General features: G+C 38.1%; 1 protein-coding gene across 1 annotated transcript; it reads left to right on the forward strand.

Annotated features, from left to right (window-relative positions):
- The first annotated feature begins 11,582 nt into the window (after positions 1 to 11,582).
- On the forward strand, positions 11,583 to 14,549 carry LOC131467292 (interferon-induced protein with tetratricopeptide repeats 1-like). Its single transcript, XM_058641106.1, has 2 exons — positions 11,583 to 11,873; positions 12,877 to 14,549. The coding sequence occupies exons 1-2, from the start codon at positions 11,869 to 11,871 to the stop codon at positions 14,174 to 14,176; spliced, it is 1,305 nt and encodes a 434-aa protein (XP_058497089.1). The 5' UTR covers positions 11,583 to 11,868; the 3' UTR covers positions 14,177 to 14,549.
- Positions 14,550 to 15,296: the final 747 nt, after the last annotated feature.

A 15,296-nucleotide genomic window follows, 5' to 3' on the forward strand; every position in this document is an offset into this window, starting at 1 on the left:
GGTAATTAACATTTGCCTGACCCAATGAGTGACACTTGGTATGCTGGACTTCTTCCAAAATAATGCAATAGATTTTTTTGCATGTAGAAGACACAAGTCTATCATAGTTTGTTCACTCTTGGTATATTTGTGATTTTTGGGGTAAAGTCCTAAAATAAAGAAAACTGGGCTTATCACAAGATCTTTTGAAATAATCTTTTCTATTGCTTTTTTAATTTCTTCCCAAAAAGCTTTGACCTTACTGCATTCCCACACACAGTGGAATAGCGTCCCCTTTTCCCTCATACGTTTTCTACATAAATCAGGAATATTACTGTTATATTTATTTCATTTAACTGGTGTGATATAAGTTCTCATTGTCCATTTATACTGTAACAATCTCAAACTCGTGTTGACTGATTGGGAGTGAGCCTTAGTGCATATTGATCCCTGTTGAGCCGCATTTTGTAATAACGGTGCATTTTGTAATAAACGTCCAAAATGTAATAACTTTTTCATTTCATTTTGTAATAAAGCCGCATTTTGTAATAAACTGCCCTGTTAAGCCGCATTGTGTAATAACGGTGCATTTTGTAATAAACGTCCAAAATGTAATAACTTTTTCATTTCATTTTGTAACAAAGCCGCATTTTGTAATAAACTGCCCCAACGCATTTTGTAATAAATTTTGCCGCATTATGTAATAAGTTATTACATTTTGAGAAGATTATTACAAAATGCACTTGCAACTTTTTTATTCTCTAGGAAATGTAATAACATGGTGCATTACGTAATAACAATTCTAAAGCATTGTTTATTTGTTTGTTAATTGTATTTTATTTTACTTTAAAGTATTTGTAAAAGTTAGGCCTATTATTAGTATCACTGTATTAGCCTAGTAGCAGTACTTAGCAATTACTATCAGTACACTATTCAAAGGTTGCATTAACAGAGAATATTCTATAAATTCCAGATTTTTTTTATTGGATACCAAAACCACATCAAGAATAGTTATAAACATCCAACAAACCTTATTATGCTTCTTATAATACAGAACAAAACTCTGGGTATCAAAATTTAATCCATTCGTAAACATTAACATATGCACATACAAAATAGAAACGCTGATGAATAGGTAAAGAACAGCTTTATTTATGCATTTATAGAACCTTTCAACAACAATAAATGCAACCAACACATGCAGGCTTGCGGCCAATTTAAAATAATAATGAACCAATGAATATAAGTTCTACCTTAAACAACGTAAGTGTCTTCTGCTTGTTTAGAGAGCTGCTTTGACCAGCAAATTTCTCCACTAAGATTAATTTTAAACAAATATGAAATTGTCTCAAAAGGCTAAACAAACAACAAAATTTCTATTTCCAAAATATATCCGTAATTTCAAATTGTCCATGTCTAATATGTCTAATTACCAGCCAAGCCATAAACCGGCCGCCAAAGATATTCCAAAAATGTATGAAATATTAATATTTATTTTCCAAAAGGCTGTAACTTGAAACTGGTAAGAGAGAAAATTATGCTGTAAATGAGATAAACCTTAACCACAACCCTAAGTTTGTGATGGGAGTAAATTTACCAATCTAATTTGCATATTATGACATTCATTGTGATCTGGGATGTGTTGTTTAAATGATCACTTTATTTTTTGAGCAGTGTACTATTGTGTGTGTGTGTGTGGGTGTAGTTTTTTGCACATGCACAGTTTTCCTTCAAATGTGTTATTACCTGTCGGTCATTAAAAGTTATTAACTTTTAATATGTACTTAGAGGCATAGATTTCAGTTTTACTTTACAAACTGTTTTTAATGCAGTGAGCATAACTTGGACAATGCAGGTTTAAATTCAGTCATATAATTTCTTATCAAGGGCAAAACATCTACATAACTTTAGATCAACTGCAAAATGTCTTTATACTTCCATATATTCAATTACACAGATAATATTTGACACAGTTTTTTCATACCTGGCATCATGTTGAACTCTGTTGGCTGTCTCAATTAAGCATGCAAGCAGTGCATGATCTTTGTAGAACTGATGCAGCAGCCAATCAGATTACAGCCTGCCCTCCCCTCCCTGGCTGAGTGACAGACCATGTAGAGCTTTGAATTTGGCCACAAGTTATTGGCCTATATAATTCAAAACGTGTTCTGTCATACATAGATTTATTGGGCTACATAGCTCTAAGCGAAATTGCATAAAAATCAACAAAAAGTCACTCTTGTATAAATTCATTGTTTAACAAACAATAATAATATGTATTATTACATAATGCACCATGTTATTACATTTCCAAGAGAATAAAAAAGTTGCAAGTGCATTTTGTAATAATCTTCTCAAAATGTAATAACTTATTACATAATGCGGCAAAATTTATTACAAAATGCGTTGGGGCAGTTTATTACAAAATGTGGCAGTTTATTACAAAATGCGGCTTTATTACAAAATGAAATGAAAAAGTTATCACATTTTGGACGTTTATTACAAAATGCACCATTATTACAAAATGCGGCTCAACAATCCCCAGTCCTCTGGAGAGATCTCTTTTCCCAGGTCTTTACTCCTTCCTTTTCTTTTACAATCTGAATTTTCTGATGAGTTAGACATCAATACATCATACATCTCTGAAATAGCACCTTTGCTTAAACTATCCTTAGACATCAATTTTTCTAAAGTGGATTTTAAGGGTTTGGTTATAAGACCATTTTGACTTGGCCAATATTTTTTATCTATGTCATATTTATCTTTGATTTCTTCAAATGACATCATATTATCTGAATTAGACAAATACAGGTCCTGAATCTTTTCTAATCCCTTTAATGCCCATGTTCTAAATATAGCATCTGCTCTCCCCGGAGTAAAGCACTGATTTCCCCACACAGGACTGTACTGAGACAGTATTTTAGGTTCTTTAATATATTTTTTCACTTCAAACCACACCTTTATCATGTTTTTAACAATTGGATTAGTAGTTTGTTTCATCAAATTCGACAATGTATCAGAATATAAGTACAGGGGTAGAGACAAACTTAAACCCTCTGATTCCATTTCTGTCCATTGTGGACTATCCCTTGTTGCAAAGTAAAACTTGATGGTCCTTAGTTGAACTGCCCAATAATACCAGGTTATATTTGGACTTTTTAGACCCCCCTCACTGTATGGTAAGTACAGGAGTGATAAGCGAACTCTGGCACAGTTATTAGCCCATATAAATACTGTGAATAACCTTATTATCTTTGGAAAAAAATCATCAGGTGGAGGCAGTGGAACATTCTGAAATATATACAATATTTTAGGGAGTATATTCATTTTTATAATATTTATTCTGCCAATCAAGGATAGAGGCAGGGTAACCCACCTATTAATTGAACTTGTTATTTCTTCTATCAAAGGCTTGTAGTTGATTTTTACAATCCAATCTAGTTTAGATCCAATGTGTATTCCTATATATGTAAATTGACTACCACTTTAAATTTAGAAGTTTCTGTAAGTGTGTTTTCCCTTTCCTTTTCATTAAGTAATAGAACTGAGGACTTAGTGTTATTAATTGTATACCCTGAGATGGCACCAAATGATTTTATTAACTGTAGAAGAGCAGGGATTGTTTTGTTAAGGTGGGAGAGAAATAAGATAACGTCATCTGCATATAGGGAAGGTTTATGTTCTGTCTGGCCAATTGTTATTCCAACTTTTCCCGTGTGCATGCGTACAGCTATAGCAAATGGTTCAATCGCCAGAGTAAACAAAAGCGGGGACAAGGGGCACCCCTGACGGCACACTCTCTTGATTGAGATCATTTTTGATATATTTTTGTTCGTTAATATTTCCACCATAGGGTTAAGGTATAGTAGTTGAACCCACTTTATAAATTTGTTCCCATATCTAAATCTTTCCAGGGTGTTATAAAGGTAAGACCACTCCACCTTATCAAAAGCCTTTTCGGCATCTAGAGATAGGAGGGCCATATCTGAAGTGTCCTTCAAGCTTTGAATAATATGAAGTACCCTCCTAACATTGTGGAACCCTTGGCGGCCAATGATAAACCCATTTTGATCTCTATGTATTACACTGGGTAATGTTTCTTGTAACCGTCTTGCTAAGATTTTACACAGAATTTTGAGGTCAGAATTCAGTAGACTTATTGGACTCATATTTTCGCATCTATTGTTGGGCTTCCCTGGTTTTGGCAATAACAGTATTAATGCACAAGTCATTGATTTGGGTAAACTACCATTACAAAATGCTTCCAAGAACAATTCTAGTAGTGGTTTAAGTAACTTTGTCTTAAAATTTGTATACAGGTCTATTTGGATTCCATCAGGTCCTGCTGATTTTCCTGCCTTCATGTCATCAACAGTGATGCTTATTTCCTCTTCTTTAAGATCTGCCTCTAGCATCTCTGCAAATCCTTCGGAAATAGTTGGAATATCCAGCTTATCCAGAAATGTCTTTTGGGCCTGGGGATCGTAGTTGATTTGGGATTTATATAGATTTTCATAGTATTCTCTAAATTCCCTGTTTATTTCAGCAGGGTCCATTATTGTTTCACCATTATTATTGATAATTGAAGTAATATTTTTTCTCGTTTCTAACTGCTTGATCTGCCAAGCTAGAAGTTTGCCAGGTTTTCCCCCTTGCTCGTAGAATGTTTGGTTCAGCCTAAGTATACTGGATGCTGCCCTAGCTGCCGATAGTTTGTTATATTCTGCTCTTAAGAGCAACAATTCTTTTTCTGCCTCTGGGGTTCTATTCCTATATACATGCTCTTGAAGAATTTGTATTCTGGATTCTAGTTGCTGTCTTTTCTGGCGTAACTCCCTAGATTTGGATGAAGTATAACTTATTACATGTGCCCTCAAGAAGGCTTTAAAAGCATCCCATTTGACACATGCTGTTGTTTGTGTTGTATTATCTTTAAAATAATTATCTATTTCTGTTCCCACATACTTCACAAAATCAGCGTCTTATAACCATTTCTGACTCAGAGTCCATCTGGGTGGATCTCTAATAAGGTTCCCATCTGTGTATATCATACAGCACAGTCCGGAGTCTGAAATTAATATACTACCATAGGAACAATTCTGTATTTTAGAGACCAATGATGCAGAGATTAAAAAGTAATCTATCCGTGAGTATGTCTGATAAGTACTTAAGTGACAGGAGTAGGCAACATCATGAGGTTTCAAGTGTCCCCAGATGTCTAACAGATTTAACTCTTTAATGAAATGATGAATGGTTATTCTACTTCTATTATGAGTTTGATCAATACCTGTAGATCTGTCCCTGACTGTGTCTAGCGTACAATTCCAGTCCCCAGCAATTATATACTCTCCTGGGAGGGATGCAAGTGTGAGAAATTTGTAAAAAAAGCTGGGTTCATCTGTGTTGGGGCCATATATATTAACCAAGTTCAAGTTTACTGAGAGCAGCGATCCCTGGATGACCAAATACCTACCAAGTTTATCCTCGATTACATTAGAAACCTGAAAGGGCACTGATTGGTGGATTAGTGTCACGACTCCCCTTGCCTGTGTTGTAAATGATGCTGCATAGACGTTCCCCTGCCACCTCCTTCTAATTCTTATAATGTCCTCTTTTAAGGTGTGTGTTTCCTGCAGAAAAACAATTGTTGAATTGTTTTTCATCATAACCTGTTTGATTTTCTTAGTTTTTTGTAAACCTCTGCAATTCCAGGAAGTACATTTAAGTTCTACTTTTTGAGACATTCCAAATAATATACCATGAGGCCCCCTTAATGAAAATTACATATCTAAGAGGATGAACACATTTAAACCCTAGAACATTGATTAAACACACTGAACAGTAGAAAAACAATAACCCCATTCTCCCAACTAAATGGGATGCCCCCCTAAATTTGCTTCCGGCTGCTGTTGTGAACAGATCCCTGGATCAGTCCACTCAGTCTTCTCTCGGACCGGTTTAAAACAAAAAGAAAAACTTGTGCGTCCTCCGTCCCTTGGGGGGGCATGGTGGGAGGCACACGGGGGGCCGCCTTGCTTTGGGGACCCTTGGGGTGCGAGATGGGGTGGAGCGTGGGCCTGGTCTGGACTGTTCCTGGGCTGTGGGTGGGGCCGGGGTCTGGGGATTGCTGCCGTTGGTAATGCCGTGGTGGCCTGGGTGTGGGTCCTGCCTCGTCGGGGATGGTGTGCTCACCGGGGGCCTACCTTCTGGTCGGGTGTGGGGGTATCTAGTCCTCCGCCCCGGCGGCACTCATGGGGTACGGCCAGTAGTGGGTATCTGGCCGTGCCTCCCCGGTGGGAGGTCTGGGGGGGGCTCTGCTCCCCCCGGTGGTGGGCTGGCCCTGCCCTTGGGCGCTGGCGGGCTCTGGGTGCGTGGACCCTGGGCCTCTGCGGCCTGCCTGGGTGTGGGGTGGCTCGGCCTCTGTGTGTAATGACAACCCCTGCACATATACACTGATATGCGCGATCACACACACACACGCACACACACACACGCACACACACACTAACACGCTAAGATAAATTAAATTTAACTGATATAACTGTTGTAAGCCCGGACATACTCTCTTGATGTGGTCTTTAACAATTACTATAGAAACTGTATCTGAAAGTATGTTCTGTATACGCTAAATAATTTCAACTGTTTAATGTTATTAACCTGTTACTAACACACTAATGTTATCCTAAAGTTGTCTATGTTCTGTCTTATCAGGTATGTTCTGTCTACTTTATATAATTTCAATTCAATGTTACTAACCCATGCATTATACTGTTGTCCACCTTGCTCTCTCTCTCCCACTCTCTCTCCCTCTCGCTCTCTTTCTCTCCTCTTTTTTCTCCCTCTCTCTCTCTCTCTCTCACCCCCCCTCCCTTCCTCCTCCCCGCTCACTCCCCATCCCCTTGTCAGTCCACTCCCTGTCCCCCTGTCCGGTCCGGCTGCCCGCAACACATAATCATAAAACAAATAAATAAAAATACTGCAGTTCCGAGTACCCCAGACTCGTCCTGCACATATCAAATCTGTCCGACACCACAAGGCATGCAGTCAATCATATTACATGTCCTGGGTACTGGACAGGACAGGTTAAAAAAAAAAAAAGAAAAAAAAGAAAAAAGAAAATAAAAGAAAACAAAAAGAAAAAAAAAAGGGAAATTAGGTGTAGTCTGCCCTTGCCAACCTGCTCCGTTTTACTTCAATCAGAATAGTTACTCCTGAGAAAAATGTACAATTGCAAGCTCATAATTCGCCAATGTTAAAATACTGACATTGTTGCAGCTTTTAATGCCATTATTTACTAAATGAACTTATTTCGTATTTACTAAAGAGTGAAAAATAAGATAGAGGACAATGTTTGAGCTGAGCTCCATTGAAATAACAAAAATTATAGTATTTCTATTCTATTATTACACGGCCTGTGTACAAACCATCCTACATCTGCAGCAGCTTAATCAAAAACATTCAAACTAACTGCCTTTTTATGGCTCAACAGTGTATGCTCCTTTATGTAACAACAAACATCCCTGACTGGAGTATGTTGTATAAACCTGTGCAAACATTATTAACTACCAACATTCAAAATACTGATACACTAATGCCTTTAACTTTACCATATTGAGAAAGAATATTTTACTTTAAGAAAACAAACAAAAAAAAAAACCAGAGGATTTCACGTTTCTTTGGTTCCCTGTTTTAGTACCACAAATTATTTTGTTTCACAGTCTATTGTTGCACATTCCATTTTCCTGTGTGACAATCCGCTTACAGACCTGTTGCTTCCTCTGTCTCAGGCTTCAACATTTACTCTTGCAGCTTCTTCTTTCACCTTGTTTATGAAGTGCTGCCCCTCCGTCGGAGTGTTAAATGTGCGTGTTTGTTCCTTGTAAGTTATCACCAGTTTGGCCGGGGGTATTATGCCGTGTCTGAGGTCCAAGGCTGCGCAGCTGCTGGTGTACCGAGTCGTACTGTCTCCATTGTTTGTGCACTTCGGTCTTTGCCCTCGGCCCCCTCGGGCAAATTCACCAGCCTCAGGTTATTCAGGCGCGATGTCATTTCCATATCTACAACTTTATCCTCCAGAAATGTGTTCCTTTTCTTCAGTGCTTTAGCCGTTTCTTGTAGCTTGGCATGTTCGTCCTCCACGGTTGATAAACGTACCTCAGCTTGCTTTATCCTTTCAGTGCACTCGGCCAGTTCTTTTCTGTTTTCTTCAACGGCGTGCAGGATCCCATCAAGTCTGGTCGAGAACTCGGACTTCAAGCCGTGTATCGCCGCCAGTAACTCTGCTTTAGCTCAAGTTAACTCACTGTCGTTTTCTTCAGGAGTCTCCATGCTAACGTTAGCCTCTTTGCTAGCTTGACTTTCCATGTTTTGTGCCCTGAAGTCAGTTAACTTCACTTGCGTCTGTATTTTCCCTCGACTTCTGCTCGATTTTCCAAGATTTGACATCACCGCTTCCAGACCTACACTATTTAGGTGCAGTTCTATATTTTATATCAGGATTTTTAGGATTGTTGGTGGAGCAGGGTTGAGCGTGACTTACCAGCTCGAGGTCATACCAGAAGTCCGCTAACTGCTATTTTATTGAACAAATTAAATCCAGCCTTGATAATGGAGGTGTTGTTGGTGCTGTTTTCCTTGGGTTAATCATTTTCCAAGTTTGACTTTTCATTTAAAGCTCTAACATGGATGGAATCTTATTTAGATTCAAGAAAGCAGTGCACCAGAATTAATGATGCATGCTCTTCTTTTGCTAATAGCACCATTGGAGTCCCACAGGGATCAATTTTAGGACCAATTTTATTTAGCTTATACATTAATGACCTGCCCAGAAGTGCATATACAAATGTATGCTGACGACACAGTTATCTACACACATGCTAATGATAGAGATCAGGCTGCATCCTAACTCACTGCAGTACTACACAAAGTCTCAGACTGGCTAATTAGCAGCTGTCTGACTCTCAATGTCAGTAAAACAGTTGGTACGTATTTCTCCAACAAGAGAAATGCACAGCAACAACCTGATATTTTTGTCAAAGGAGAAGGGATTAAAATTGTTGCATAATCATTGATTGACTTTTAAAAAGCATATAAAAATGGTACCCAGAAATGTTAGAGCTAGTTTAATTAATTTTAGACATATTAGGCATCAATTACCTTTTAGCATGCTGCTAAATTGTTTATGCATTCAATGATCCTCTCACATCTGTCATGTTGCGCCACAAGCTGGTCCCAGGCAGGTGTGGCTACACTGAAACCCTTGTATAGACTTTACAAACAGGCTGTGAAAGCGATAAAAAACCAAGACACTACCATCACTGTACCATTATAAAAAAGCATAACCTGTTGACCTTAAACACTTTTCTGTTTTTTGCTGATGTGCTTGATGTACAAATTGATGCATGACCTTGCACCACCACCACTCACGCACTGTCACGAAGCATCAAGTCTGTTAGTGTTTTTGTTTGCTTAGTTTAGTTATTGTGTTAGTTTAGGTTTAAAGTCACGTTAAGTTCATGTCACTTTTGGTGTGGGTTTGATTTTCACTTCCCCTTTTATTTTGGTTAATGTCATGTTTTCCTGTTGTGTGGTTTCTTCAGTTGTTTTGACACATCTCCCCTAAATTCCCTCATGCACGTCACCTGGTGATCCTTTAGTAATCACTCCCACCTGCCCTTGAGTCCCTTTCCCCTATATAGTGTCCCCAGTTCCGTTGTCATTTGCCAGTGCGTCGTTTATGCTCCTAGAGTTCACGTCAGGGGGGTATTCCATCAAGCAGGCTAAAGGCAAAGCCAAGCTTAAATGGCCAAGTCTGGCTAATATGAGTGAGAGTTCGGTTCCATCAAAGAGGCTGAGATTAGCCCCAACTCAGTAACCATGGAAACTATGACTCTGGCTAAGCCTCAACCATGGCTAAGCCATAACTGTGGCTCAGGTTTCCGTTCCATCAATCTGAGCCTCAACCCTGTTCCACCAAGGTGGCTAATGTGAATGCCAGCCAAGTAACCATGGTAACTTATGCTGCCGGGCAAACCTGGTCTGTAGCAGGCTAAAAGTGAAGCTTAGCACCATCTATGATCAAAGAATGTCCAATAGACAGAAACAGAGACACACAACTGTCATGGAATGATAAAATAATATGTAAAACATAAAATATATAACAAAATCTATTAAAGAAATGATTTATACTAATAATGATATCTTATCTATAAGTACATGAAAGAACATTATCAGCAAAATAAAATATAATAAAAAATAAGACAAAATTAAACTAATTAGCAAAAAATATAATAAAAGGAAATTTAAAGAGATCATCATTCTTTTGATGTAACAAGGGTTAGGGCCTCCGATTGATAGGAGATAGATGATTGATTTGCTGTCACCTGCACTCACTTACTGTAATAGGGGTCCTTGTCTCCATTGAATTGCTTGATTTGCTAAATGATTATAGATAAATAATCAATAGATCTGTCATTCTATCTGTTATTTCCTATAGAATGATAACCAACATTGCATTTCTTCATGTAATAATCTACCATCAATTGTATGATAAACGTGATGAGTCATGTAAAATACTTTGATTCAATGTAGCCTATTATTATCAAAAATGTAGGCAAGGCAACTTTATATAGCACATTTTAGCACAAGGTGATTCAAAGTGCTTTACATAAAATAAGATGAAAATACAACAATTCAACATATAGCATCTGGGACAAAATACAGAAGTAGCACAAATACAGCATGTAAAAATGACAGGCTTAAATGAAAAGGATATCAATTCTATACAATTGGCCATGCAGGAAATAAATGAAAGCTATCCCATCGATTTGCATAACAATCAGTTGATAAATGTGATGAATATCACTTTCTAACATTACTACTAGGGCTGCCAAATGATAAAATATGGAGAATTTCACATAAATTGCAGTGAAACAATAATGCTATTTTAATTATGTTCATATGAATGTTACTTATTAGGGCTGTCTTTTTGTTCTTTGGGGATTTCCCTTTCATTTTAGGGCTTTGGTTGCATTAATAGGTCCACATAATTGATTAGTTTACAAAAACCATCAAGAAATCAATTGGTAGATTATTGTCTACATATATGTTGTCCCTTTGATGGAGGATTTATATAACATGATGATGCTGAAATACTTCATTTTCTTTGTCACTTACGCATTCAGCCTGTCGGCAATATTCTGCCACGCCACATCCCTCGCTTTATTGATTGCCGCGGTATTGCCCTTCTTTGGGATTATGTGGCTGTAATCCTCATATACCTCCATGAGAAGGGTTTGCTCCGCTGCGGAGAACATCTCTGCACGTTCTTTTCTCTTGCTTTTCGGCAGTTTTCACAGTTTTCACGCTCGACTAGAATGGGCTTTTTATTTTCCCTGTGGGCGTGCACAAGTTGAGGCTTAACAGGTGAGGCTTGACTAAGCGTCAGGTGGAGCCAGCTGATTTCACTTGATGGAACGACTTGGAGCTAGATTGGGAAGTGGAGCTTAGTCAAGCTTCAAGCTTACACCTAAGTCTGGCAATTCTTAGCTACATTGATGGAAAACCCCCCTGGTTATCTTTGAGATTAGAGGTGAGGTTTTGGTTTCCAAATAACTGACAGTCAAGAATAGCTACACAATCTTGTGTTTGTATGACGTAAATGCGTCCATCCAAACATATTTGTAATTTCACTGAAGTTAAAGGGCGTAACTGCTGAGTCACGGCTTCGTTTCAGGAGAAACAGAAGTTACAGACGCCCTCATAAAAGCGTCTCCGCCCCTCATCCGAAACACTGCTGCACAAACTGCTGCTGACGATACAACAGTGATCCCAAGTCTAATCCAACTACAACCAGACGAGCTGACCACAGAGGCCAGGAAACAGCTCAGGATGAGGTGAATTCATGCAATTATTTCATATTATTATTATTGTTGTTATTATTATTATTATTATTATTATTATCATTATTAATAATAAAGAATATCAGAGATGGTGTGGTTTAGAAACGTTTTAGAAAGTGTTTATGGGCAGAATCATTATTTTCCTATAGGGGAATAATAACTTTACTACGTCACTAATAATAACTTAGTGGTATAAATCAGTTCCACCTGTTAAGATATTTCCGTTCATTATTAGTGATATAACTTTTTTGGATGGTTATTCTTCTGTCCTAATGCATGTTTAAAGTGCCATCTTTTGCTGGGGTTTTATGAAACAATACTTATTATGACCTTTTTGAATCTTTTTGAATCTTGGCAAATACTCAAATTAAAACAGAGGAAAACTAAAACTATTATAACCTTGTTGCAGACACAGAATGCAGACAGACCAAACACTGTTTTGTTTATCATTTATTAAACTGTGTTATATTTTCCGTGATGGGGAAAAAAAAAAAAACGTTCATATGTCGGCCATTGGGTGCCCCAATTTTTAAAGATTGGTTGACATTCTTCCTCATTTGCATAGTTCACATCTCAGGCCGATCTGTTTGTTTGGGAGGCTGCAGAAATATTGTGGTGCATTACGGCAGCCTAGAGGAAAACCCTTATGACTTTTATTCCCAAGCACTTACAAATAACAATCAATCAATTAATATTGATTGTTATGGCACTTTAAATATCTGCAAGGCAATAAAATAAATAATGAAAGCACACAACTAGAAAATTAAGAACAGACAGAAAGTGTCACCGTGCTAGTGAATATTAAAAGCCTCTCTAAATAAATGTGTTTACTTTTAAAAGTACTCTCAGATCAGTAACTGAACACAGGGGTCGTAGAAATATGGACAGTATATTTAATTTCTGCCAATAAATCAGAGATAAATGTAAAATTGCCACTCTGAGAATATTCTGTCAACATAGTGACAACGTTTTAATGTCTTAAATTAAACTCCACCAGCGCCGCACAGAGTGAGACTACGCTGGAGGCCAAACTGAAAAAGCTGCAGTGCCACTTCACCTGGGACCTGGATGACAACAAGTCCATACTTTTAGACCTCAGGGAGATGCTGCAGGACATCGGAACTGATGAGGGAAACTGTTGGCTGGGTCACATTTACAACTTGCAGGGCTATATCCACTTCCAGCTGGGAACCAATGAAGCCAATGAAGCCAGGAGTTTCTTCAGCATGGCTACAGAAGCTCTAAACCGAACAAGAGACGCAGACCGGGGTCCATGGCTGCTGGTGAACTATGGAAATCTGGCTTGGCTGCACTATCGCCAAGGTGAGGAAGCAGAGAGTCAGGCTTACCTGTCAAAGGTTGCTGCTCTGAAGGAAGAATTCCCATCTCCATCACAGGACGAGCTGCACCCGGAGATCTATGCTGAAAAAGCCTGGACTCTGCTGAAGTTCAGCAGAGAACACAAGGTACTGGCGGGCGAATACTTCCAGAAAGCCATCGGGATGCAGCCAAACATGGTGGAGTGGCAGACCAGCCATCTGATAGGGTTTGCCAGTCTTCATAAGCACGATAAGAACGAACTAGGGGCAGACCTCATAAAGAGAATGCAGAATGCCAAGGAACAGGATCCAGAGAACCTGTACCTTGCTGCAGTGTGCCTTAAGCAGCGTGCCAGAGGAGAAGATGTTAAAGATGAAGTGAGTGAGTTGGCAACAAGGATTTTGGGAAATCCCGTCAGCAGCTACAGTGGAATCAAAATGATACTACGGATTTACATAAGCGATGACTCTTTTGACAAGGCTATAGCTTTGGCAGAGGAGGCTCTCCTAAACCATCCAGACAAACGCTATCTGAAAAGATGCCTGGCACTCTGTTACAAGTGGAAGATCAATTCAAGGGGCAGTTGCCCAACACGGCAAATGATAGATAAAGCGATCAGTCTCCACAAGCAGGTGATTTCTCTTTACCCGCATTCTAACTTTGTCAAGAGATTGGACCTTGCAAGTGTGTACACAAAGTCCCCTCACGACCTGGGTGAAGCTGAGGACATATACCGGGAGCTGTTTGAACGTGACCTGCAACCTGCAGACAAGCAGGTCCTTTACAACATGTATGCAAAATTTCTATACTTCAAACGGCAGGACCGCAACGGATCGCTGGATTATAACATGAAGGCGGCGGAGATACCGATCGAGTCGTTCTATCGACAGAACAGCATTAAAGCTCTGGAGAAGATCAGAGACAGAGGCAACAATTATAGGTGCCGTGAAATTGAGAAGTTTCTGGACAGACTGTGAACATCCCAGTGATCCTCGTGACATCACTTTTCTTCCATAGCAAACAGCTCAGTCGATGTTGATGTCATGTTGTTTGGTGTTTTACAACAGTTGGTAATGTAGCTTTACTGCCCTCTTCTGGATGTAGTCACCCATTACTTCTACTGAACTGGGATGATAACAAATATAATAGCTTTGAGTGTTTTACAAATATCAATCTATTCTCTATTGCAGTAAACATTGGTGATAATTAATTAATGACATGCATGTAGCAATTTATTGCATTATATTCAAGAATGAATGCTGCTTACACTTGTGGTGTAATCTGAATAAAGATTTTTGTTTAGCGATTTATTTTGCATGAACCTGGACTTCAGTGAAAACAAAAACTGAATTCAACATCAAAACTGTATGTATGTATATATATATATATATATATATATATGTATATGTGTGTGTATGTATGTATGTGTGTGTATGTATATATATGTCTATATATATATATATATATATATATATATATACATATATAATTATTATTATCTTTTTTTTTTTTTTTTTAGAGATTTCTTCTGCATGAACCAGCTGACTGGACTTTTCTTTCCTCTTCATTAAAACCAAAAAACTTTACAACAAAATTGACACCATAATTAATTTGTCATGAACATAATTAGAAAATAATAACCACAAACACAACTCAAAACGATATATATATTTTTGTGGCGTATCTTACTAAATAAAAATTCCAAAGAGATTTACATGTTTTTATTGTTTTTACTGCTCTGATGTTTTCTGGCCCAAAAATTCTTCATATTTTCATCCTCAAATTGTTTTTTAAATCGGATTTTCAAAAAAATCACCAGGGGGTACAGACGGTGGCATTCGTACAAAATAAATTCAAATTATTGCCATTGTAGGTCATAAATGTCATTTAAAAAAGGTTGTTTGTTTGTAATCTTGATACCTTTTGGTCAATTATGTTAACAAAACATGTTAGGTTTCTACGGAACCCCTAAAGGGACATCGAAAAAAAAACAAAAAACTAAACGTTTCTGGTGCGCACGAGATACTTTCTCGTGCGCACCAGAAAGTATCTCGTGCTCACGAGAAAGTATCTCGTGAGCAAGAGATACTTTCTCGT

The sequence above is a fragment of the Solea solea genome, chromosome 10 (genome assembly GCF_958295425.1).
Source record: "Solea solea chromosome 10, fSolSol10.1, whole genome shotgun sequence".
NCBI lineage: Eukaryota > Metazoa > Chordata > Actinopteri > Pleuronectiformes > Soleidae > Solea > Solea solea.